This window comes from Stylophora pistillata, chromosome 5, assembly GCF_964205215.1.
Source record: "Stylophora pistillata chromosome 5, jaStyPist1.2, whole genome shotgun sequence".
NCBI lineage: Eukaryota > Metazoa > Cnidaria > Anthozoa > Scleractinia > Pocilloporidae > Stylophora > Stylophora pistillata.
This window is the reverse complement of record NC_142523.1, coordinates 17,222,483-17,247,631: the sequence shown is the minus strand read 5'-3', so window position 1 is coordinate 17,247,631 and position 25,149 is coordinate 17,222,483. Positions and strand designations below refer to the sequence as shown.

The window sequence follows — 25,149 nt, the reverse complement described above, 5'->3', positions numbered from 1 at the left end:
GTAGAGTTGTTATTAGTGAACTTACGCAAATACGACGTCGAGAGTGATAGAAAAATGATTCAATGCGTGCATAGGAAACCTAATTATCTCAGTCACGTCGCGAGCCGACGACGCCGTCAGAATCCCTGGTATTGTATTGTATTGTATTGTAATCTTTATTTAGACACGATCGATTCATCAGCCTATAAAAATACATATCACATACGCTAAGATGTTTAAAATTAAAACTACATACTATAACACTAAAGCTGTTTTCCGTGAATGCCGTGCGTTAGACTTAAAGAATGTCATTGATCTTACGTTTAAATAACCCCAGAGACTGTGTTCCTTATATTGCGTGGTAAACTGTTTCATAATGTGGCGCCATTGTAGCTAAAGCTTTTTCTGTAATAATTAGTGCGCGGTAGTGGAACATTAAGCTTATTTTCAGAGTCCCTGAGGTCATAAGCAGAGTCATGCCACGTAAACTTTGAATATAGATACCTTGGAGCTAGCCCGTGCAGATATCTAAACATCATGGTGGCTTTATGGATTTCCTGCCGGCGTGCAAGATTTTTCCACCCTAAAAACTCAAGTAGCTCAGTTGCATCAGCATCATAGTTAGAGAATGTCAACACACGGGGTGCTCTATTCTGCAATTTCGGCAGTTTGTCTCGTAGCGTTTTCCCACAGCTACCCCAAACAATGTCACAGTAATCAAAGTGAGGTTTTACTAAAGCTTGGTAGATGAGATGTAAGGTTGATGCTGGGATCAGGTGCCTAATTCGCTTTAGGGCCCCGATACCAGAGGCGATCTTTTTCGTTAGTTTTTCGATGTGACTATGCCAATCGAGTTTATCGTCTATTATTACACCAAGCGATTTTGTAGCTGTAACCTGGCTCACTTGAGTATTGTTCATTCTAATTGTTGGTGAAGCTGTGAGAGTATTCAGTCTCTGTCTCGACCCTATTAGCATGAATTCGGTTTTAGTCATGTTCAACGTGAGTTTGTTCACTTGTAGCCAGTTGAAGACGTTTTCTAGGTCTTCATTTAGACAAAACTGAACATTCTCAAGATTGCTTCCCGCATATGTGAGGTGCATGTCATCGGCATACTCTCGGTTTACAATTTGATAAGCAGTTTGGAAGATCGTTGATATATAATAAGAACAATAATGGACCGAGGATGGTCCCTTGAGGTTTCAAGTCGTCGCAGCTGTTGAAAATGGCAGATGGTCAAGTGCTAAAGAAAAGGTGAGTTTCAAGTGAAATAACGATTATTTTGTGTCTGCAACACTAAAACTACGATATTGTTGAAGGGTTTAATTGTTTATGACAAATTTTTAGCAAAAATTGTGAGCGATGGTTACTTCCAGATCCTTCAGTTTCTGCATTACAATTTTAAGCTGTCGCTGTGAAAAATTTGCAGCCATCGACAACAGTTTTTGCTTCCTTTCCCTAATTTTACCTGATATCTTACCTGTGTTATGTTTTTTTTTTTAGTTCTTTCATGAAGTGGAGTGAAAAGCACGACATCTTTCTGTGCCGGAAAATTCTCTTCATGAAGCCATATCTACGGAGCCCTATAAGGGACACACATCTTTTTTATTTTAGTGCCACTGTTAGTGCCACTTTTACTGCCAATTTTAGTGCCACTTTTAGTGCCTTTTTTAGTGCCACTTTTACTGCCACTTTTAGTGCCACTTTTACTGCCACTTTTACTGCCACTTTTAGTGCCACTTTTTGTGCCTGGGAACGAGTTCGAATTAGCGCAGGCTTGTGTTGTTTTTGGAACAACATGGCGGAGAGAGTGGAAGTGCGGGAAACATATAGCGATCTTTTGAAGGTAAGCTCGTGAATATTCATAATATTGCATGGTATCTTCATAAATATTCAAGTTCTAAGAGTCGGCTGAGCGGAGTGGAATGAGTTAATTGTTCTGCATTTCTGAATCACGTAGCTGTTTGTTTCTGTCAACACTTGTGGTCATTGTGCGAACTGTACTTGTTGCGTTGCAGTAAGGATCAAATAAGCTAACCAAACCATGCGAATGAAAACAAAGTCAGCCCGTCTTGAAATGTATTAGGCGTCCCGCTTTCATTGTTGTATAAATTAATGTTGTGCTCACTTCCTTAACAAACATTTTGTGTATAATATAAGCAATTGCTGTTTTTGTGCCGTGCCATATCAGTCAAATCTTGGGGCATCCATCCCCCACAGGCAAACCACTTGGCATTTGAATAAAAAAAAAAAAAAAAGAAGAAAATGGTCAATAATATTATTAAGCCCGACTTTATTGCCAGTTTACAAGTTACCCTTATTTTTTAACAATGGCTTGATTTTTTCCCGGCAGGTATGATTACTGTAATTTTTGGGGGCTTCCATTCCATTATGTATAATCCAAACATAGTTTACAGATTTCTTCATTTTTCTACATGTGACAGAGTCACTTAGGCTTATTTCCTACTTAAAACATGTTTGTTCTGTTTATTTTATTTTATGGAATTTTAGCGATTTGTCAGTAATGTTAGTAATGTGTTAATTGTGTTAGTAATGTGTTAATTGTATTATTCCTTTAACTGCCGATTTCCCTTATGTAATTCCTGTTTAATTGCCGATTTCCCTTAGGTAATTCCTGTTTAATTAATCGCTCCTAGCCCAAATTTGGTTTTAAGTTATTTTTACCTTTTCCAGTATTTACTATAAGTTACAACTGTTTGCTCGGTGAGTTCAGTTGATTTGTTGCCTTCCTGAGAGTGTCTTTAAAGCGGATTCTAAGCTACACTAGCTTTTGGTATGTTTCAGTATTTTATGTTTGTTTATGTTTGTTTGAGCCCTAAGCTTAGCATGTAGTTGTTTCCATTTGTATTTTTGTAGTGATTTTCGGGTTAGAATTTGCTTAGTTTAGCCACATACTCTTTTTATCTTACTACTGTATCTTATTTATTTACTCTGACCTTTGTCGCACAGCATGTAATTTCTCTGCTATATGAACTACAATTGTTTTCGTTTTAGCAGCTGTAATATTTTGCTTACCTGCTTCCAATTCATTGTTGCTATGATTCCTGTGTTTTCATTACACTAGTAATTTCATTTTCTCCTTTCACTGTTTATTACTGTATTAGCTCAAGTTGTAATATTAAGCCTAGCTTGTAGTCTTTGTTGAATTCATGCCTGGTTTAGCAATCACTATTTTTGATAGTTTCTGTCACACAATTTCCTGTTTTCAAGTACTTTGTTTGTTTCCTTTCTCTACTGAATTATTTCTGTCTGTAGGTTATCTTTTACTGTTAAGTACTTTTTCCTAAGTCATTTTAATCTTGCTACATCATTTGGCTCATTGGAACTTTGTTTTCTTATTTATTGTTTAGTGTCACTCGTTCCCGTTTTTTTTATTGTACCGTTGCATTTATTTGCTGTGCATTAAACTTGTAAATCTTCCCTCGGATCTTTTGTTCTTACGTCGACCGTTTTGGCCGTCTTACATACAGGTTTGTAATTTCTTACAAACACGAGGAGTGATGCAGGAGATTATCGAAATTTTTAGATATGAAAAGGTGAGTTATGCTTTGTCTGTGGGTACAAGAAGGATAGTTGTAACTGCAATAACAAATTGGCCACAATTTTCATGCTTCTAGCTTCTAGAGCAACCAGAATTCCGTTGGCAGGGTATGGGAACAACAGCAAAACTAGGTAATTGGTTCAGGTGGGAATATATCCCTTGCCTTTTCTGCATTGGGCTATGAGATATTCTTACTAGGTATTTAATGCTATTAATGCCCACAAAGAGAAATAGAATGGGCCATATATCACTGGAATGACTCTCTTCCTATATCATATATTAATAGCTTTTTAAGTCATGAATGCATGCTTGATAGTGCCTGCTCATCAGCACAATTATTACCTTGTTTGCTTGCTTTCCTGCTGACATTAAAATAAATTATGCTTTCAGAAATACAAAAATATTGTAGTAGAATTGACCATTTAAGTTCAGTAATTCTTGTTCACTGTTGTAATCAATGGTAAACAACTGATTAATGTCTCCCTAATGAAATGGTTATAAAAATATTTTAAAGGTGGAAAGAAGACATTTAAAGGATACCATAGGTGTGTATACATAAAGTTAGAATACTAAATAACTATTTTCAATCAAAATGTCATTAGTATTGAAGGTAAGTAACATATAGTAAACCTCAGTCAATAATAATTTATTTAACCATCAAGTCACATTTTCAGATGGATGTGGAAGCCATAATGCAAGCAAAGGACAATGAGTTGGTGCTTCTTGGACTTGACAAGAAAGGAGACATTCTGAGCTTGAGAAATTTTGTACAGAAATTGTCCAAAGAGTCCTCAAGTGACGAGAAAAGATCTAAAAAAATGTCACTGTTACATGAAGTTCTGGAAAATGGTAAACAGGAAAATGGTAAACAGAAAAAAAGCCTTAAACAGCAAAAAGATGGGAAAGTTCTACCAAAGATGCGAAAGGTGCAACTAGGATGGCTGCATTTTGATGCCGAGAAGCAGAGATTTATTTCTGTGAGAATGGCCAAGGGAGGTGGTACACAAAGAGGTTGAAATTGAGCTAAATGCAGACAAAGACGACATCATTGGCATTGCCAAATCCATATTTTTCACCGATGGTAATAGTAACTTTGGGCCTGAACAGCTGATGACATTTGGACTGGCCAATTTCCAGCACAAAGACATGTCAACAATAAAACTTTCTGGTGTTCATTTGGCATTTACACTGCAGCGCTATGTAGAGAAATGCAAGATGTGTAGAGTCAGGCTGTACTTGACTTCAAAGATCAACATTTTAGATGATGTGTCCCTTCTAAAACCAGCAGATCACATTAAACCAGCATCTACCAGTAAACTAGAGAGAAAGGAATCTGGCTTGAATGATGATGAGACCAAGTCATGGACACTGACAAAATTAGAGGAATGGCGGAAAATCATTTCTGAGCAAGATGCTGCCTATGAAGAGTCATTGGCTACTGACAAGGCTAAAAGGGAAAAGTTGATGAAAGAGGTAAAATTATGGTCTGTTAAACAATAGTATTCAGAGTGGCCTTCTGCTCATAACCAGAGACAACCTAGTATGTAATAATCATGGTATAGCTCTCCAGGAGCTACAATAACAACATTGACTCTCCATCCACTTTGTGTGACATTTCTTCAATGTTTTAACTGAATTTTCAACCAGGTGGTTTATTAAAACAAAGAAATGGGTTTGTTGTAAAAAATAACTCATTGTATCTAAACCTGGAAAAAGGCTTGTTCATCATATCATTCTGTATTTCATTACTTTTTGTTCTTAAACTATGGTTTTCCACAAGGAGGATTGCTTAACTGTTGTACTGAGTTGATTCAGGTACAAGATGTACAGCAACAAAACAAGTTGCAGCAAGCCAGGCTCTTGAGGATACCTCAGGAGCCAGAGGAGAGTGAAGAAAGTATATCGGTAGCAATTAAAGTTCGCCATGTATTTCTGGGTATTGTGAAGCGCAATTTTCGTGAATCCGATTGCATGGCTTGTGTTTATGACTGGGTGGGCTGCTTGAGTATTATTCCTGAACACTTCCAGCTATTAGACTACGCAGGAAGAATGTTGTTACCTTCACAGCCAGTAAAGCAAGCAAAAAACACTACACTGTACATGAGTGAGGCTATGTCAACACCACGTCTTGAAGATGAAGAAGTAACCTTCTTTGGGTTTGGAATCAATGAATGGGAGCCTCTTGATGATTCTATTTACTTTATGCATCCCATAATTGAAACTATCCCTGAACAACTTCTGGATGGCGATGAGAGGTAACATGTTATGTCATTTTCAGTGTCTTATGTAAACTTAATTGACAAGAAATTTGACAATCTTATGTTTGCCTCACTGAGTAAAGGTTAAACATAATCCAGCACGCTAACCAATTCAGCTAACGGGGGGAGGGCAGTCACTTAAGTATGTTATTTATAACCCTTCTTGTGACTCAGATCTGAATCCATTTTCAAACTTCTTTGTTTTGCCAAGTACATTTATGTTTATCTTTCAGTGTCATTGGTGGACATGAACAAGAATCCCAACAGCAACAGCTAACTAAGGTTTGTTACTTTTGCTGTGTTTTGACAATATATTAGACTTAGTTACAATACAAGGTTTTAGGGTTAGATTCATTGGTGACCCAGACTCCCTCGATGTTGACCCAGACTCCCTCGATGTTGACCCGGATTCCCTTCATGTTGACCCGGACTCCCTATGTTGACCCGGACTCCTTCGATGTCGACCCGGACTCCCTCGATGTTGACCCGGACTCCCTAGTGTTGACCCGGACTCCCTATGTTGACCCGGACTCGCTATGTTGACCTGGACTCCCTCGATGTTGACCCGGACTCCCTATGACTTTGAGGTGCGATATCTCACAAACGGCGTGATGGAATTGCATATGATTTTCACACGATGTTCATTGCTTACATATCTATATGCTGTGTAAATATTATTAGATTTTATCAAGTATTTTAGGCGCTAATCTCACTTAATGACTTGTATTATCTGTTGTACAAAATACCAAAAATTAGACTATGACTATGTCTAACTATGACTTGTATTATGGCTCTGACTTTGTCTATTGTTCTATTCTTAGTCATAGTCATATCTATCGTCAGAGCATCAATCATAGTCATAGTCATAGCCTATGTCACAACCATAGTTTTGTCATAGTTAATATCTAAGTCATAGTCATACTCATAAAGTTTAAATGAGTACGACTGTGACTTAGATATTGACTATGACAAAACTATGGTTGTGACGTAGGCTATGACTATGACTACGATTGATGCTGTGACGATAGATATGACTATGACTAAGAATAGAACAATAGACATAGTCATAGCCATAGTACAAGTCATAGTTAGACATAGTCATAGTCTAATTTTTGGTATTTTTTATGACTTAGATAATGACTAGGACGATACTATGGTTGAGATGATGGCTATGACTATAGATATGACTATGACCAGGTGTTAGGCCATAGCCATAGTCATAGTGGTAGTCATGGTCAAAGGCATAATCGTAGGTATGGTCCTAGTCATAGTCATAGTCATAGTCATAGTCATAATCCTAGTCAGAGTCATAGTCATTGTCCTAGTCATAGTCATAGTCTTAGTCATAGTCATAGTCATAGTCATAGTCCTAGTCCTTGACATAGTCATGGTCATAGTCATAGTCATAGTCCTAGTCATAGTCGGAGTCCTATTCATAGTCAGAGTCATAGTCAGAGTCATAGTCATACTCATAGTCATAGTCATAGTCATTGTCAATGTCAATGTCATAGTCATAGTCAGAGTCTTAGTCACACTCATAGTCAGAGTCATAGTCGTAGACATAGTCATAGTTTTAGTCATAGTCATAGTCATAGAAATAGTCCTAGTCATAGTCATAGTCATAGTCATAGACGTAGTAATAGTCATAATCCTAGTCATAGTCACAGTTCTAGTCCTAGTCAAAGCACCTTAGAACTGGTTTTCTAGCCTTAAGAACAGTTATTCTGACTTACACCCCTTAGCCCGTCTTACACGTTTCATTTGTCAAACTTCCAACCAGTATATCTCGATTGATTCTAAAGCTAATTACTTCAAATTTCATACCAAACTAGCTCCATGCCATGTCTATATCTCAGAGAAATTTCAATTCAACAGCGTGAGAGAATCGGTAGTTAGAGCACTTCCCGCGAGGTCACCCCGTCTAGTGTCCGCCATCTTGGATTTTTAGGCCAAGGGGTAACATGGCCATTTTGGTAAAAATTTTAGATTTCTCTGAAACTCCCGCTATAGGTTCATTGATCTCCAAAACGAGTCTCTAGCACCTTAAAAGTGGTTTTCTAGCCCTAAGTACAGTTATTCTGACTTACACCCCTTAGCCCGTCTTATACGTTTCACTTGTCAATCTTTCAACCACTATATCTCGGTTGATTCGAAAGCTAATTACTTCAAACTTCATACCAAACTAGCTCCATGCCATGTCTATATCGCAGAGAAATTTCAAGTCAACAGCGTGAGAGAATCGGTAGTTAGAGCACTTCCCGCGAGGTCACCTCATTTAGTGTCCGCCATCTTGGATTTTTTGGCCAAGGAGTAACATGGCCATTTTGGTAAAAATTTTAGATTTCTCTGAAACTCCCGCTATAGGTTCATTGATCTCCAAAACGAGTCTCTAGCACCTTAAAAGTGGTTATCTACAGTTATTCTGACTTACACCCCTTGGCCCGTCTTACACGTTTCACTTGTCAATCTTTCAACCGCTATATCTCGGTTGATTCAAAAGCTAATTACTTCAAACTTCATACCAAACTAACTCCATGCCATATCTATATCTCAGAGAAGTTTCAAGTTAACAGCGCGAGAGAATCGGTAGTTATAGCACTTCCCGCGAGGTCACCCCATTTAGTGTCCGCCATCTTGGATCAAAATTTTTAATGTTCAATTCACTAGAGAATTGAACATTGGATCGAGGGGGCAGGAATGCTAATAAGTAGATGAAATGGGTAAAGCTAAAGTGTAATGTGCCCTTACATGGGCGTGGAAAGGTTTTTAAAGGGGCTTTCTCTTGGCAGAGATTGTCATTTTTGGGGCCTAGTTAAGAGGGATTGCGCAATAGTGAGGTGAAATATACATCATCAGTGTCGCCTTGCCTTGCCTGTTCAGATAATACCTTTTTCGTTGGAGTTGGGGTTGGCGAGGAAAAAAACAGCCCGAGTCTAAGTCCCCACATTTTGGTAACCTAAAAGACGTTGAAAACTATATTTAAGGACAGGTTGACTCGTGAAAGCTAAGGTGGGAAGAGAGTGAGGGAACAAGCCAGTTAGTAAGCCCTGTCGTTTATGCTTTGATGAGTATGGGTGGAACTCATGAATGAGGATTGATGCTTGCTTTATGCTTTGATGTTGCTGGAGGACCCTTGTTTCCAGAACTTGAGGACCTCCTATTCATGCTGGATGAGGAATGTGATTTTCAAGGAGTACCCTTGTTACTGTAACTTGAGGACCTCCTATTCATGTTGAACGAGGATTGATGCTTGTTTTATGCTTTGATGTTGCTGGAGGACCCTTGTTACTGGAACTTGAGGACCTCCTATTCATGTTTGATGAGGATTGATGTTTGTTTTATGCTTTGATGTTGTCGGAGTACCCTTGGTACTGGAACTTGAGTATTAACTCCACCATTGCCGGTCCCAAGCCCGGAGGAGAAAGGAGGAGGGTTGGGCTTTGGTCTTGCATGCCAAGCCTGTGAAAAACACTTGAGCAACGGAATAAATTGTTAATGAAAGCTCTGATAGTGTATTGTCGTTGGAAGGATTAAGGGACTTCATGAAAAGAGGGACACCCTCTCTTCATGGACACCTTAATGGTCTTTTTCCTCTTTACTTATGTTCGTCCTCCTTTCAGGTAACTGATTCAACTAGATAATATGGCAGAAAGACAAGACAAACTGGGCGAGGAATTGCAAGAACTAATCCGCCTTCTGCGGGAGGCCTCAATAGATGACAAACAGGCACAAGAAAGACTCAACATCCATGAGGGGATAGAATTTTAGGCACCAGAAACATTCACCCCATTAGATCATGGCAAAGCACTTAAAACAGATCTACTGGACTTTTATAACTTCCTAGCTGCAGAGGATTACTGCAACCTCAGATACGTTTACAGCGTGGCCACGAAAATGGTGTCCCACGCACAATTCCTGTATGAGTCGATTGCGGAAAATAAATATCCGCTCCCAGAAAGTCTGAGAGCGCGGGACGTTGCCGCGGTATCATGTGAAATAGTACAGGACGTCTGCAAGAGTGTGGACATGTGCCGACGAGCACAACACATGGAGAGGAGGACCGCGGAAGGGTTAATGAAAGTGGCGAATGTGGAGGGGGGCGTAACGGATGATTCAGAAGACCCTGACTGGTCAAGTGACGAGGTTTGTCTACACCCCTTCGTTATTACCTCTGATGTTGAACTTGGGGTAGACCATTTACTAACCTAAAGCCTTCTTAACCAACTCAGGAGATGGCCACAACAGAGTCTTCGGACTCTGAGGTCCAAGTTCGCTTGGGAAGGCCCAAGCCAACGTCTGAAGGAAGCCAAGGCCTACCCAGGACAGAAACAGACGAACAAGAAGAGGAGAAAGTGCCCTCTCCTGAGCAAGCAGCGAGACCATCGAGTGGCCGGAGCAAACCCCAAAGGTCCTGCTTGGTTCCAGGGTACAGGGGTTACTCTGGCCCTAATCTGATGCGTCATCTGAAAAAGGTACACCTAATTCTATGAGTAATTTTTATTCCTGTTCGCCCTTCTGTTATGGGAATTGCAATTGTTTAATCACTGCCGTTTGTTCAAGGTTCACTTATGGAAAGGCGAGATCTCAGCTGAGGACATGCACCGCATGTTTATCCTTGCAACTGCAGGCAAAAGAAAATTTGGTGCCATTCGAGTTGCCAAGCGAGGCCGAGCTAAGAGAATAGTCAAGAGGAGGCGCAGGTGGTGCCCTGTTGAGAATTGCCAGTTCGTGGGGGCTTACTTGCCAAGCCATCTGCGCAGAGTCCATAAGTTGGACCACAAGGGTTTGTGTATCCCTTTGCTCGTCTTTTGTAGACTAGGATACCTAAGCAGGCTTTTTGAAAGGCGTGCTTGTTCTTTCTAATGAATATTATTCTTTTCAAATCAAAGGTCAGAGATATAAAAACTATCTCAAGATGGCAAGACATTACCAGGGATCAGACGAGGAGGTTGAAAGCTGGAGGCCATCTCCACGCTCTCCCCCCCCCCCCCCTCTGCCTCCCCAGCGTGCAGTGGTACCTCCTGCAACTCCAGTGAAGAGGCCATTAGTTGTATTGGACTCATCTAGTGAGTCCAGTGAGAGACCTCCATCGAAAAGGAGAAGGGAGGGGAGCCCAAGCGAGGCATCTGGTGTAGTCCCTCCTACACCCTCACGCGCCACAAAACCACCTGTGGCGCCTGCGCCAGCCACAGAGGGAGGCCACGAAGAGTCAGACTCTTCGTATGAGGGGGGGTACGAGAATGAAGAGGAGTACTTTACAGAAGCCAACCCTAACACACCAAGACACGAATGGCTGGTGGAGTTTTTTAAACACCTTGGCACGCCAGCGGCAGGATTTCACCAGGATAGGAACCGGTATGTATCTACATTTGCAATCATGCCACCTCTGTATTCTCTTTCCTTTTGATACGTGGCTACTGTGTGACATTTCTCTTTTGTTTTAGTCTGCAGCATGCCTGCCAAGTAAAGACCTTCCTGCAAAACCTGGACCCAGCTGGCGATGATATAGCTATCATCGCTCAAGAGGATGGATGCAAAGTTTGGCTAGATTGGGTTATGCCCAATCTAGCCAAACTTGCAGGCGGCACATTAAAAAGTTACCTAAACTCGTTACAGATGTTTATCCAATTTGTGGTGAACCGCAGGCCCGGACCTGGTTTCCCAACCTTGACACCGGAGGTGCAGGAGATCTTCCAGGAGGTGCTCGCCAGCCTGAAGGGCTGGCGACGCACAATCACGAAAGAGAAGTCGTCGGCACGGTACACAAGAATTCTGGCGGAAACGGAGAGGTATGCTAACCTCAATGCTATTTGCTCCAACTTTGTAGGCTTCTGGCTGTTACGTGCTACCTTGGTTGAATAATGTCTTTTTTTACTATGATTACTATTGTTACAGAATGCTAACAACACCCGAGGTGAATGACATCATGGCGTCGGCGCCAGCGCAGGAGGGAAGGAAGGCCCTGGTTGTCGCAGAGAGGTGCACTGACACCTCTCAATTAACAGTGTCACAATATGCGGCAGCCAGGGACTTCATTATAATGGCGATAACCAAAAATTGTGGTACGCGCCCCGGCGCTCTGGAGACGGTCACCCTTGGCCAGTGGAGGGCTGCACGCTGGGATGAGGAAGAAACATCAAAGGTCATCCTTGTGACCAGCCATAAAAGAGAGGTTGAGGGCCCTGCCCCTATTCCATGCAATCGTGAAATAGTACAGTGGATTGAGGTGTTTGTTGCAAAGCTGAGACCGTTAGTGGCAAAAGACTCGTCGAACTCTGGGAAGCTCTTCCTGAAGTCCGATGGCGCACCCTACCACAAGGGGACTATCGGTCGGCGCATTACAGCATTCGTGCTGAAATCTGGTGTCCGTGCCGACCGACCAATAAGCGCCACGGACTTCAGGAAGTGGCTTGTGACAGCAATGAAAGCCAAAAACCGAGCAGGCCTTTCTATTGATGAAGATCTCCTCCGTCGCCTCATGTGCCATAGCGAGCAAACGGCACACACATGGTAATTAACATAAGAATACATCCATTTAAGAGCACATTTTGTAACATTTTTGTCTCGCAAGCATGCGACACTTCATTTATACTTTGTGCTTTTTCTTCATCGCTTGTCCAACTCTAGGTACCTCAGAGAGGACCTAACCCAGCTGGCTGCTAAGGCTTCAAAGCAGATTATAGAACACACCGAAACATCACCAGTCAAAAAGGAGGCCAGGGCCACACCACAGGAAAGCCACCCTGTGAGCCTGCCCTCTGTGAAGATGCCGCAGTCTCTGACTTCAGAGGAGCTCGCTGCCGTTTCAGAGGTCTTTGCGGACCATATAAGGCATAGGTCATCATCTCCCCTTAAGAAACGAGCAGTAGCTCTGATGAAGGATGATGAGAGATTATCTGCGTTAGTTACATCAGAGAGGAAGGTGAAGCAGGTGGTGGACCGGGTGCGGTACCTGGTCCGTGCCCAGCAGCCTGCCACTGTCCCCAGTCTCCCAGAGGAGGACCCTCAGGACAGAACGGCGAGATTCGTAAAAGAAAACCCCAAGGGGACCTCTTCAGCTGCATCAGCCTACTCGTCGGCTTCCGGAAGGCAGACGTGGACAGATGAGGAGACTACCTTAATCGAGAACGCCTTTGCACACTTTGATCGTGATCCACGAAATACAAAAATAAGGTCCGTTTTTGCCTCAGATATACGGGTAGATATGATTTGGAGGAGAAACCCTTTCGACCGTATACGAAATAAAGTAAGGAATCTATTCAAAAATGAGTGATGAACCTATTCAAGAAAGAAAAGTGATGAACCTATTCAAAAAGAAAAAGTGATGAACCTATTCTAGAAAGAAAAGTGATGAACCCATTCAAGAAAGAAAAGTGATGAGCCTATTCAAGAAAAAAAAGTGATGAACCTATTCAAGAAGAAAAGTGATGAGTGCCTTCCGGATGAAAAAAAACTTAAAAACAGAAAGCTAAAAAAAATATTAAACAAAAAAACAAAAAAAAAGCCGTGTGATAACTGTTGTGTGATTCTGAGTGACTCGTTAGGGATCAAACACGAGCTGGGGTAGCCAGCCCCTGGGGAGTGCCCCACGAATCATCACTCAGTGTCACACAACAGGTACATAACATCACACGGGCCCCGTCGAGTCTTTTAGAGTTGAAACGTTGTGTTTTTTTTTACGTTGCGTCCTTTGTCCCGTTGCGTTTTTAACTCCGCCATTGCCGGTCCCAAGCCCGGATTAAAAAGGAGGAGGGTTGGGCTTTGGTCTTGGTGGCCAAGGCCCGTAAAAAACACTTGAGAAACGGACTAAATTGTTGCGGGAGGCCTCACTAGACACTAGATGACAAGCAGGCACAACAAAGACTAAACATCCATGAGGGGTTAGAATTCCAGGCACCAGAAACATTCGCCCCATTAGATCATGGCAAAGCACTTAAAACAGATCTGATTCACTTTTACAACTTCCTAGCTGCAGTGGATTACTGCAACCTCAGATACGTTCACGGCGTGGCCACGAAAATGGTCTCCCACGCACAATTCTTATATGAGTCGATTGCTGAGAAAAAATATCCGCTCCCAAAGAGTCTGAGAGCGCGGGACGTTGCCGCGGTATCATGTGAAATAATACAAGACGTCTGCAAGAGTGTGGACATGTGCCGACGAGCACAACAGATAGAGAGGAGCACCGCGCAAGGAGAAATAAGAGCGGCCAATGTGGAGGGGGGGGGACGTCACGGATGATTCAGAAGACCCTGACTGGTTAAGTGACGAGGTTTGTCTACACCGACCGTATACGAAATAAAGTGAGGAATCTATTCAAAAAGGAAAAAGTGATTAACCTATTCAAGAAAGAAAAATGATGAACCTATTCAAGAAAAAAAGTGATGAACCTATTCAAAAAGAAAAAGTGATGAACCTATTCTAGAAAGAAAAGTGATGAACCTACTCAAGAAAGAAAAGTGATGAGCCTATTCAAGAAAAAAAAGTGAGTTATGAGTTATGATTTATGCTAACAACACCCGAGGTGAATGACATCATGGCGTCGGCGCCAGCGCAGGAGGGAAGGAAGGCCCTGGTTGTCGCAGAGAGGTGCACTGACACCTCTCAATTAACAGTGTCACAATATGCGGCAGCCAGGGACTTCATTATAATGGCGATAACCAGAAATTGTGGTACGCGCCCCGGCGCTCTGGAGACGGTCACCCTTGGCCAGTGGAGGGCTGCACGCTGGGACGAGGAAAAAACATTAAAGGTCAACCTTGTGACCAGCCATAAAAGAGAGTCGAGGGCCCTGCCCCTATTCCATGCAATCGTGAAATAGTACAGTGGATTGAGGTGTTTGCTGCAAAGCTGAGACCGTTAGAGGCAAAAGACTCGTCGGGTACCTCAGAGAGGACCTAACCCAGCTGGCTGCCAGGGCTTCAAAGCAGATAATAGAAAACACCAACACATCACCAGTCAAAAAGGAGGCCAGGGACAGAGGAGGAGACTACCTTAATCGAGAACGCCTTTGCACACTTTGATCGTGTTCCACGAAATACAGAAATAAGGTCCGTTTTTGCCTCAGATATACGGCTAGATATGATTTGGAGGAGAAACCCTTTCGACAGTATACGAAATAAAGTGCGGAATCTATTCAAAAAGAAAAAATGATGAACCTCTTCAAGAAAGAAAAGTGATGAACCTATTCAAAAAGAAAAAGTGATGAACCTATTCTAGAAAGAAAAGTGATGAACCTATTCAAGAAGGAAAAGTGATGAGCCTATTCAAGAAAAAAAAGTGATGAACCTACTCAAGAAGAAAACAGAAAAGCCAAAAAAAAACATTAAAAAAAAAGACAAAAACAAAAAACCGTGTGATAACTGTTGTGTGATTCTGAGTGACTCGTTAGGGATTAAACACGAGCTGGGGTAGCCAGCCCCCGGGGAGTGCCCCACGAATCATCACTCAGTCTCACACAACAGGTACATAACATCACACAGGCCCCGTTGAGTCTTTTAGAGTTGAAACGTTGTGTTTTTTTTTTACGTTGCGTCCTTTGTCCCGTTGCGTTTTTAACTCCGCCATTGCCGGTCCCAAGCCCGGATTAGAAAGGAGGAGGGTTGGGCTTTGGTCTTGGTGGCCAAGGCCCGTAAAAAACACTTGAGAAACGGACTAAATTGTTGCGGGAGGCCTCACTAGATACTATGATGAACCTATTCAAGAAAAAAAGTGATGAACCTATTCAAAAAGAAAAAGTGATGAACCTATTCAAGAAAGAAAAGTGATGAGCCTATTCAAAGGTCAGAGATATAAAAACTATCGCAAGATGGCAAGACATTACCAGGGATCAGACTAGGAAATTGAAAGCTGGAGGCCTTCTCCACGCTCTCCCCCCCTCTGCCTCCCCAGCGTGCAGTGGTACCTCCTGCCACTCAGTGAAGAGGCCATTGGTTGTATTGGACTCATCTAGTGAGTCCACTGAGAGACCTCCATCGAAAAGGAGAAGGCAGGGGAGCCCGAGCGAGGCATCTGGTGTAGTCCCTCCTACACCCTCAAGCGCCACAAAACCATCTGTGGCGCCTGCGCCAGGCACAGAGGGAGGCCACGAAGAGTCGGACTCTTCGTATGAGGGAGGGTACGAGAATGAAGAGGAGTACTTTACAGAAGCCAACCCTAACACACCAAGACACGAATGGCTGGTGGAGTTTTTTAAACACCTCGGCACGCCAGCGGCAGGATTTCACCAGGATAGGAACCGGTATGTATCTACATTTGCAATCATGCCACCTCTGTATTCTCTTTCCTTTTGATACGTGGCTACTGTGTGACATTTCTCTTTTGTTTTAGTCTGCAGCATGCCTGCCAAGTAAAGACCTTCCTGCAAAACCTGGACCCAGCTGGCGATGATATAGCTATCATCGCTCAATAGGATGGATGCAAAGTTTGACTAGATTGGGTTATGCCCAATCTAGCCAAACTTGCAGGCGGCACATTAAAAAGTTACCTAAACTCGTTACAGCTGTTTATCCAATTTGTGGTGAACCGCAGGCCCAGACCTGGTTTCCCAACCTTGACACCAGAGGTGCAGGAGGTATTCCAGGAGGTGCTCGCCAGAAAAAAAAAAGTGATGAACCTATTCAAGAAAGAAAAGTGATGAACCTATTCAAGAAAGAAAAGTGATGAGCCTATTCAAGAAAAAAAAGTGATGAATCTATTCAAGAAGAAAAAGTGATGAGTGCCTCCCGGATGGAAAAAAAAATAAAAACAAAAAAAAACTTAAAAACAGAAAAGCCCAAAAACAATATAAAAAAAAAAACAAAAAAAAAAACCGTGTGATAACTGTTGTGTGATTCTGGGTGACTCGTTAGGGATCAAACACGAGCTGGGGTAGCCAGCCCCCGGGGAGTGCCCCACGAATCATCACTCAGTCTCACACAACAGGTACATAACATCACACGGGCCCCGTTGAGTCTTTTAGAGTTGGAACGTTTTTTTTTTTTTTTACGTTACGTCCTTTGTCCCGTTGCGTTTTTAACTCCGCCATTGCCGGTCCCAAGCCCGGATGAGAAAGGAGGAGGGTTGGGCTTTGGTCTTGCATGCAAAGCTTATGAAAAACACTTGAGCAACGGAATTAATTGTCATTGAAAGCTCTGATATCACTGAGATGAAAGCTCTTATATCACTGAGACTTGAACTTCTTTTAGTCTCAGTGATATAAGTAGGCAAAGGGGTGTAAGCGAGAATGACTCTTTTGGAGGCTCCACAACTACTTTTAAAGTCCAGTCAATTTGTTTTGGGATAATTGAGTCTTTTGGGATGACTGAGTCTAATTGAGTTGTGGAATAATTGAGCAGGAGTTTGAAAGAAATGGAAACTTTTTGTTCAAAATGGCCATGCTACTCCTTACCTTTTCAAAAGATTGACTAGTGAATTGGACATTGAAAATTTTGATCCAAATGGCCATGCTACTCCTTAGCTTTTCAAAGATTGACTAGTGAATTGAAGATTTAAAATCTCGAGGCAAATGGCTATGCTACTCCTTAGCTTTTCAAAGATTGACTGGTGACTTGAACATTGAAAATTTTGATCTAAATGGTCCTGCTACTACTTAGTTTTTTAAAGATTGACTAGGGAATTGAACATTGAAAATTTTGATCCAAATGGCCATGCTACTGGAACCGTTCTAGTGAATGTGTAAGTATCAAGTGACTTACTCAAAATGCATCACATTTATGGCGTGTAAAAGACGAAAAGGGTTGGAAAAATGAAATATTTTTTTAATATAGTGAAAAGTACAGGTAATTGTGATTACATCGGTGTAAGTTTGACGAAAAACCGATAAAAGTTAATTTTTTTATGAATTTTTTAAGATAAAATAGGGAGGTCCGCACAGCGTACATATGACACCCGTGTTAGCAGAAAATTCGTAAAGAGATGGAGTGATATCTACGCCAATGACGACAAACTATTGTTAAGTCTATGGAATATCATGTCAATATCATTTGGTGTCAATTCCGCGCGATTTTGATGTCTTTTTAAGCCCTGCAAAAAAGGGTAAAAAAAACCCCATTTTTTTAGCTTGTTTGATCTCCAGCACATGCGCATTAACGATTTCCGTATTTTTAAATACCTCAAGTTGTAGTTCCTGAAGCGACCTTTCCAACGATGTATAAGGTGTCTACATTCAATGAAATAGTGCTCAACAAAACGTGAAAAACCTAACCCTAACCCTAGCTTTCTTCAAAATATGCACATTTGACGAAAAAGGCGCATAAAATCAAAACTCTTTGACGAGATGACGTCATACGTGGTCCACGTAATAAAAACAACGCCATAAACATACTGTGAAAGTGTCAGCCCGAAAGACCAAAGAATAAAGGTTTTAGCAGTTTTGCGATCTAGCCCTAGTTTCAAGGTTGAGTTACGACTAAAAGTCTTGTGTAAGTCTGATACCTATACTAGATCTTTCGGCTTAGCTCTGGAACTATCAAATTAGTGGGAATCGAGCAAAACCAATATTGCTCGATGGGGAATGGCCTATACTATGCACATACCAAATTTGGGCATGCCTGGATTATTTTTTAGGCGATTTTCACGAGATGTTGACCCGGACTCCCTAACCCTAACCCTAAGTGCAATATTTCCTATTTGCTTTTAATGAAATCATGTGAAACCATGCACAAAGATAGCTTTATACTAGTGCTCTATTTATGCCCAGGCACAAGTTCAGATCTTAAACCGTGAATTTTTTAAGAATAATTTAAGAGGAAAGGGCCAGAGGGAGTCCGGGTCAACATTAGCCAAAATGTTGACCCCGCCTCCCAAATGTTGACGCGGACTCCCTCAGTGTTGATGCGAACTCCTTAGCCTCTACCTGCCAAACCCTCTGAGGGAATCACGTGATTTTTACACATAACAACACCGAATACACGTTGTTGATGTGGATAAAGTTTCATGAAGATTGCTTTTTTTTAAGAGCAAGAAGATGGATTACTTAGATTATAAGCTAAATCCATGTTTTGGGAGTCCCTCACGCTAAGCGCCATATCTCTCTTGACTCGGCATCTAAGTACTTCAAACTTCGCAGAAAACTAGTTCCATTCCTTGTCTACATCTCAGAGAGATTTCAAGTCAACAGCGGGAGAGAATAGGTAGTTATGGTTGGGTTTCAGGTGACGTCACAAGCTTTGCTGAAGTTAGTGTCCGCCATGTTGGTGTCCCTCGGGTGTCAAATTTATGAATAATTAGTCGATTTCTATAGTGAAGCCCTCTCTCTTATCGCCGTATTATTTCGCCAACTACATGAATATCCAGACAGAAAAAAGCGATAAAAGTATCCGGCATTCATCTTAAGGTATCCCAGTGCTCTCTGAGTATGCCGAAAGCTTAGAGAGTTGGAAGGAAAGATGTTTGCAAAAGATCTCGGTCATTGGGGTTGACCCTGCAAGCATACCAGCCGAGAAGTTCAGTCCAAAATGCTTGCCTCCTGTGGAAGCGTCGGACTTGCTGAGTTACCTCGTTCTTGAGACCAGCTTCTACACCAAGAAGCAGTTCAAGGCGTTCAAGAGTCTAGAGGCGTTTAATCAAATGGTGTCGGGATTTGTAACCTCAGTTGTAGGCAAAGTAATCGCCGGCAAGTATGCCGTGAGAGCAAGAGTTTGGCATTCACAGCATATGAATGATCCTTTAGTGAACATTTGGGTCATTTCCGAAAACGATGGGACTATTTTGTCAGCCCATTGCTTGGGATGCAAAGCTGGAGTGACTGAGTCATGCTCACATATCGCAAGTGTTTTATTTATGTTTGAGGCAACTACTAGAATTCATGGCAAGCTCGCTGGGTGTCACGAAAACTCAGACACCGAAAACTCAGGTCCCTCGAAGTGTTCTCCAAGCTTTCGAAGTGCTCCATAATTCGATAGTGCATAGCATAAAGCATGAACCAATTTTTTTTATAATATAACCGGTGGAACAATGCAACAAATCCGACGCGAAAGACGGACAACAATATCAAGAGTGATTCTTCAGTGAAGCGAATCGTGACGGCGCTGATGCCGAGTCTTCTTTCGCGTTGTTTTTCTCTTTCTGCCTCATTTAAGAACTCTAGCCCAAGGGTCGCAAAATTGTCTTCGTTTTGGGACTGGTGGGCCGAGTCTCTGTGTGTATCCATTATTATCGCGAAATATTTAAGAATTTTAACAGAGCGACAATAAGGATCTGTGCAACGAAGTACAAAAAGGTAAACAAACGTCCCTTTTGGCTCGTCAAAATCACGCCACATTTTAATACTTTGATGTTGGAGCGAGCGCATTTGAACCCGTTAACTGTGAGTGAAAAGTTCAACATTAACGGGAAAAATGGAGGTAAATCTAAGCTAAATGAAGTCTTGTGTCACTCTAAAATGTTTTAATACTCAACCATCGGACGATTTTGCGAAACGTGCAACTTGAGGCCTTGCTTTTGCTGCTTCAGTTGGATCAAGACCCAAAAGGTCAAAATACACGCGGGATTACCAGGAGTGATCATGAGTCGAGTTTATCTCTTGAATTTTCGAGGAGTCTGAGTTTTCGGGGTCTGAGGTCTGAGGTTTGAGTTCTGAGTTTTCGGGGTGTGAGTTTTCGTGACACCCTAAGCTTACTTGCACTCAGGTAAAATGCTCATGGATTTTGCCGACATAGGTCAATGAAGTGCCGTATGCGAGGGCTAAAGACATCGATTTCTCATCGGCTAAGAAGCTCAAAGAAAAGCTCGACCAAAAAATCGAGGATCTACAACAGCCGCAAGCCTCGAACCATTCAACAACTTCTAGTTCCTCCTGTTCTTCCCCTTGATTTGTGATGATCTTAGGTATAGCGCATTAGATCATATATATAATGAATTTTGCGCTATAGAGATAATAAAATTATTAAATTATTATACGAAAAAATCCTTAGTCTTTATGCTTTCCACTTTTGCTCGAACAGCCAACAATAATGCATAAAACCATCCCTTCTTTCTCACATGAACTCTTCGTTAGATACGGTTTGTTTACGCTCGAGGGACACCAAGATGGCGGATATTAACCGTTGCTAAGGTATTGGTCACGTGGGTGAAACCCAAGGATAGCACTTCCCGTGAGAACACCCCAATTGGTGTCCGCCATCTTGGATTGTTGGGCCCAGGGGTAACATGGCCATTTTGCACCAACTTTGACAAAGGGTGGACACGTGCTTTTTCATGAAAAAAACTCGATACTTACCGACATGATAGAATAATCTTTTGCCTCTCCTGTCATATTCTTAAATTATGACAGTGATGCTGATTGACATCTGTCAATTATGATTGACTTCTGTCAATATAGGCGAAGAGTCAATTGTAAAATTTTTTATAGAATTTCACATGGTTGTAAACGTCATGCCTTGGTCTATGTAACACTTGTATAATCTAGTGAAGACAATTAATTTCAATTTTTTTATAAATTTTCAAAGGCCTATGAGTTAGGCGAAAATATCATAATTTTGAGATGGACAGGCAGTCATTCAATGCACTGTCACTCAATAACCCTAATTGTTAACCAACTTGAAACTGACAGGTATGACACTCCAATCCTTTGCCTTCCTTCCTAAATTAGGAAAGTGATGTTGATTGACATCTGTCAATTAAGGTTGACTTCTGTCAATCAAAGCGAAAATTTAATTATAAAGTTTTTTATAGAATTTCACACGAAACTAAAGTTCATTTCAAGGTCTATTTAATGCTGAAAAATTATATCATTTTAATGATGTTTAAATTTTCTATAAATTTCGAAAGCACTATGAGTAAGGCGAAAATGGCGTAATTGTGAAATGGACAGGCAGTCATTCAGTCTACTGTAACTAAAGAACCCTGATTGTCCCAGCCTTCAAACTTGGCAGACGGTTAGTGCAGGAATAGCTCTATTGTATGTGTAAGTATCAAGAGAATTGCCCAAAACGCATAGGATTTATAGCGTCTAAGAGAAGACGAAAAGGGTTGAAAAAATCATTTCTTTTTTTTTTAATTTCATTTAAAAGTACAAGATATTGTGATTACATTGCTGTTAGTTTCACGAAAAAAGGAAACAAATTGATTTTCTTATGAATTTTTTAAGATAAAAGTGATAGGTCCGCATAGCGTACATATCACACCCGTATTAGCAGAAAATTCGTAAAAAATTTGGAGATAGAGTAATATCTAAGCCAATAACAACAAACTATTGTTAAGTCTATGGACTACTATGTCAGTATCATTTGGTGTCAATTCCGTGCGATTTTGATGGTTTTTTAAGCCCTGCAAAAAAGGGTCAAAAAACCCCATTTTCTTTAGCTTTTTGGATCTCCAGCGCATGCGCATTAACGATTTGTGTACTTTTAAATACTTCAAGTTGTAGTTCGTGAAGCGACCTTTCCAACGATATATAAGGTGTCTACATTCAATGAAATAGTGCTCAACAAAACGTGAAAATCCTAACCCTGACCCTAGCTTTTCTCAAAATATGCAAATTTGACGAAAAAGGCGCATAAAATCAAAATTATTTGACGAGATGACGTCATACTTGGTCCACATAATACAAACAACGCCATAAACATCGTGTGAAAGTTTCAGCCCGAAAGACCAAAGAATAAAGGTTTTAGCAGTTTTGCGATCTAGCCCTAGTTTCAAGGTTGAGTTATGAGTGAAAGTCTTGTGTAGGGTTGATACCTATACTAGATCTTTCGGCCTAGCTCTGGAAAGATCAAATTACAGGGAATCGAGCGAAACCAATATCGCTCGACGGGGAATGGCCTATACTATGCACATACCATATTTGGGCATGCCTGGATTATTTTTAGGTCGATTTCCCCGAGATGTTGACCCGGACTCCCTACCCCTTACCCTAAGTGCAGTATTTACTATTTGCTTTTAATGGAATCATGTCAAACCTTGCACAAAGATAGTTCTATACTAGTGCTCCATGTATGCCAAAGCACAAGTTCAGATCTTAAATTTTGAATTTTTTATGAATTTTCTAAGAGGGTAGGGTAGAGGGAGTCCGGGTCAACATTAAGTCAAAAATGTTGACCCGGACTCCCTTTTGGGTAATCGATGCATGGGTGCATGTGTAATCCGATTTCCGTGAAAACGTTAGTATGCAGCCTCCAAATCCCTAGGGAACTAAGGGGTACAAATATCGCTCGACGGGGAGTGGCGGAGGACTAGGTATGATGCTATTTTTAGAAAAGAAAAATTTTTTTCCTTCATTCCCTTGAAAAGTTGACCCGGACTCCTTTGTCAACTTTGAACTCCTATATCTTAATAAATATTCAATAAATATTGTTGAAACTTTACACAAACATAGACCAATGTCTAAACTATATGTGTACCGAGTTTTTTTAAAAACTATTAAAACCCAATTTTTTTACGAATTTTTTAGTGACCCCCCCCCAAGAGGGAGTCCGGGTCAACATCGAATGAACCTAATTAAATGAAATGCACCTGACTTGTCCAATTCCCAATAAACAGAATATGCAATTTTTCATTTTCTTTTTTTTCTAGAATAACCTGTTATTAATGGGTTTTCTCATTTCTTAATTTTTCTTGTAAACTTATTTCGTGTACCATGTCTTGTTCCTTGTTATAAAAGATAAACGATGAACCTCTCAGATTTAGTGATACCTAAGTTCTTTAACTTTATCACCAGAACTTTAAGGGTGAAGCGATCGCTTGTCCTTCAAGACCTTGTAACAGAATTCCTTGATGGCGATATGATGACTTGCGAACTGAAGGTCATTATGGTAGACGGACACGGGAAAGACGAAAGAGGGGAAGACTTGAAAGGAATTTACCGAGACGCCCTATCAAGTTTTTGGCAAGAATTCTATGTTTCCTGTACGCTCGGAGAAAGGGGGAGGGTTCCTTCCATAAGGCACGATTTTCAGAGCGAAACCTGGACTGCCATTGCACGCATTATCGTCAAAGGTTACGAAGATCTGGGGTATTTTCCAGTGCTGCTAAGCAAAGCATTTGTGATCAGTACTATGCTTGGTGAAAAGGCAGTTTCTGATGACATTCTCCTTCACTCATTCAAACAGTACCTTTCCAAAAGTGAAGAACAAGTTGTGTGCGAGGCATTGGGTAGACCCGTGGAGGAATCAGACAGTGACGACAAAGATGATGAAGACCTTCTTGAACTGCTGGATCGCTTTAGATGCAGAAGTCTTCCAACCAAAGAGAACATTAAGAGTCTGATACTAGAAGTAGCTCATAAGGAAATCATTCAAACGGCACAATATGTGGCTGATTGTTGGCATTACATTTTTAGAGGGTCCCTGGCAGAGGGTAAATTACCAACTCTAGAGGGAGTATGTAGTGTTTACCAGTCGTTAGAGCCAACTACAAAGAAAGTGCTTGGCATGCTTTGTGCTTTACCGGGCACTAATGCAGAGCGCTCGGCGTTATATTACTTGAAACGCTTCATAAGAGGATTAGAGATCTCACAACTTAAGTCCTTCTTAATGTTTACAACTGGAGCAGATGCCATGTGTGTTTCATGTATTAATGTTGATTTTACAAAGCTAGAGGGATTGGGAAGGCGCCGAATCGCTCACACATGTGGTTGCGTTCTTGAATTGCCTTCCACTTATGATACTTACGCAGAATTCCGCGCAGAGTTTACAAATGTTTTGGCCAAAGAAAAGTGGCAAAATGATATTATGTAATGATTTTGGTGTTACACGTAACTTGCTTTGTACTGCGTCTTCTTAACTTGCACATGTTTATTGTTTTGTTATTTTCCTTAGCGAACCTTGACATTAGAAAACCGAGACAGTCATCTGTCAGGTTGCATTGTTAACTGACGAAAGTCCAATAAAATTTATCGTGTTCAAATTGAATATATTTATCTGCCATGGTAAGAAGATGTACAAACATTTACCTCCATGCGGTTGGATGTGCCACGGCCCGCTCTTGAAAGCGTCATCTGCAGATCTCAGTGAGACTCCACAGGTAACATAGCCCTGATTTTTAATTGTCCAGGCCCCGATTGTTCAAAGAGTGGATAACTCTATCCAGCGGATGATTCGCCAACCAGCGGATGAAGTGTAGAAGTTGTCATGCATTAGGGACTTTAAGATACCTGGACGGCTGTTTCAGAGGACGGCTGACCGGAAGTAATTTTACACGTGTAGACTGTATTGCGCATGTCTGCACAACACGTGTTGCCGTCCAGTTGTTGTCGAGGACTTCAAAATTGGAGTTTTGCCGTCCACCAGTGAACGTAAGTACATTTGACGAGCATTTCTTTTAAAATTCGTTATTTTTCAATCGACAAGGCTCTCCTTACTCTTATTTCTTGTTTTGATAAACAAAAGTTAAAAAATTGAAGTGTAAAAT

General features: G+C 41.3%; 1 protein-coding gene, 1 long non-coding RNA gene and 1 pseudogene across 3 annotated transcripts; all 3 read left to right on the top strand.

Moving 5' to 3' along the window:
- The first annotated feature begins 4,051 nt into the window (after positions 1-4,051).
- Positions 4,052-10,662, top strand: LOC148730596 (uncharacterized; annotated as a pseudogene). The gene is made up of 8 exons (XR_016001967.1): positions 4,052-4,086; positions 4,216-5,014; positions 5,357-5,796; positions 6,033-6,081; positions 6,791-6,914; positions 9,644-9,942; positions 10,029-10,271; positions 10,360-10,662. The product of XR_016001967.1 is annotated as an uncharacterized LOC148730596 (transcript).
- Positions 10,663-13,526: 2,864 nt separating this feature from the next.
- LOC148730595 (uncharacterized) lies at positions 13,527-16,564 on the top strand. Its single transcript, XR_016002157.1, has 2 exons — positions 13,527-16,039; positions 16,129-16,564. It is a non-coding gene; the product is annotated as an uncharacterized LOC148730595 (long non-coding RNA).
- A 6,829-nt stretch (positions 16,565-23,393) lies between these two features.
- On the top strand, positions 23,394-24,650 carry LOC148730594 (uncharacterized). Its single transcript, XM_088761329.1, has one exon. The coding sequence runs from the start codon at positions 23,409-23,411 to the stop codon at positions 24,474-24,476; it is 1,068 nt and encodes a 355-aa protein (XP_088617455.1). The 5' UTR covers positions 23,394-23,408; the 3' UTR covers positions 24,477-24,650.
- The last annotated feature ends 499 nt before the right edge of the window (positions 24,651-25,149 follow it).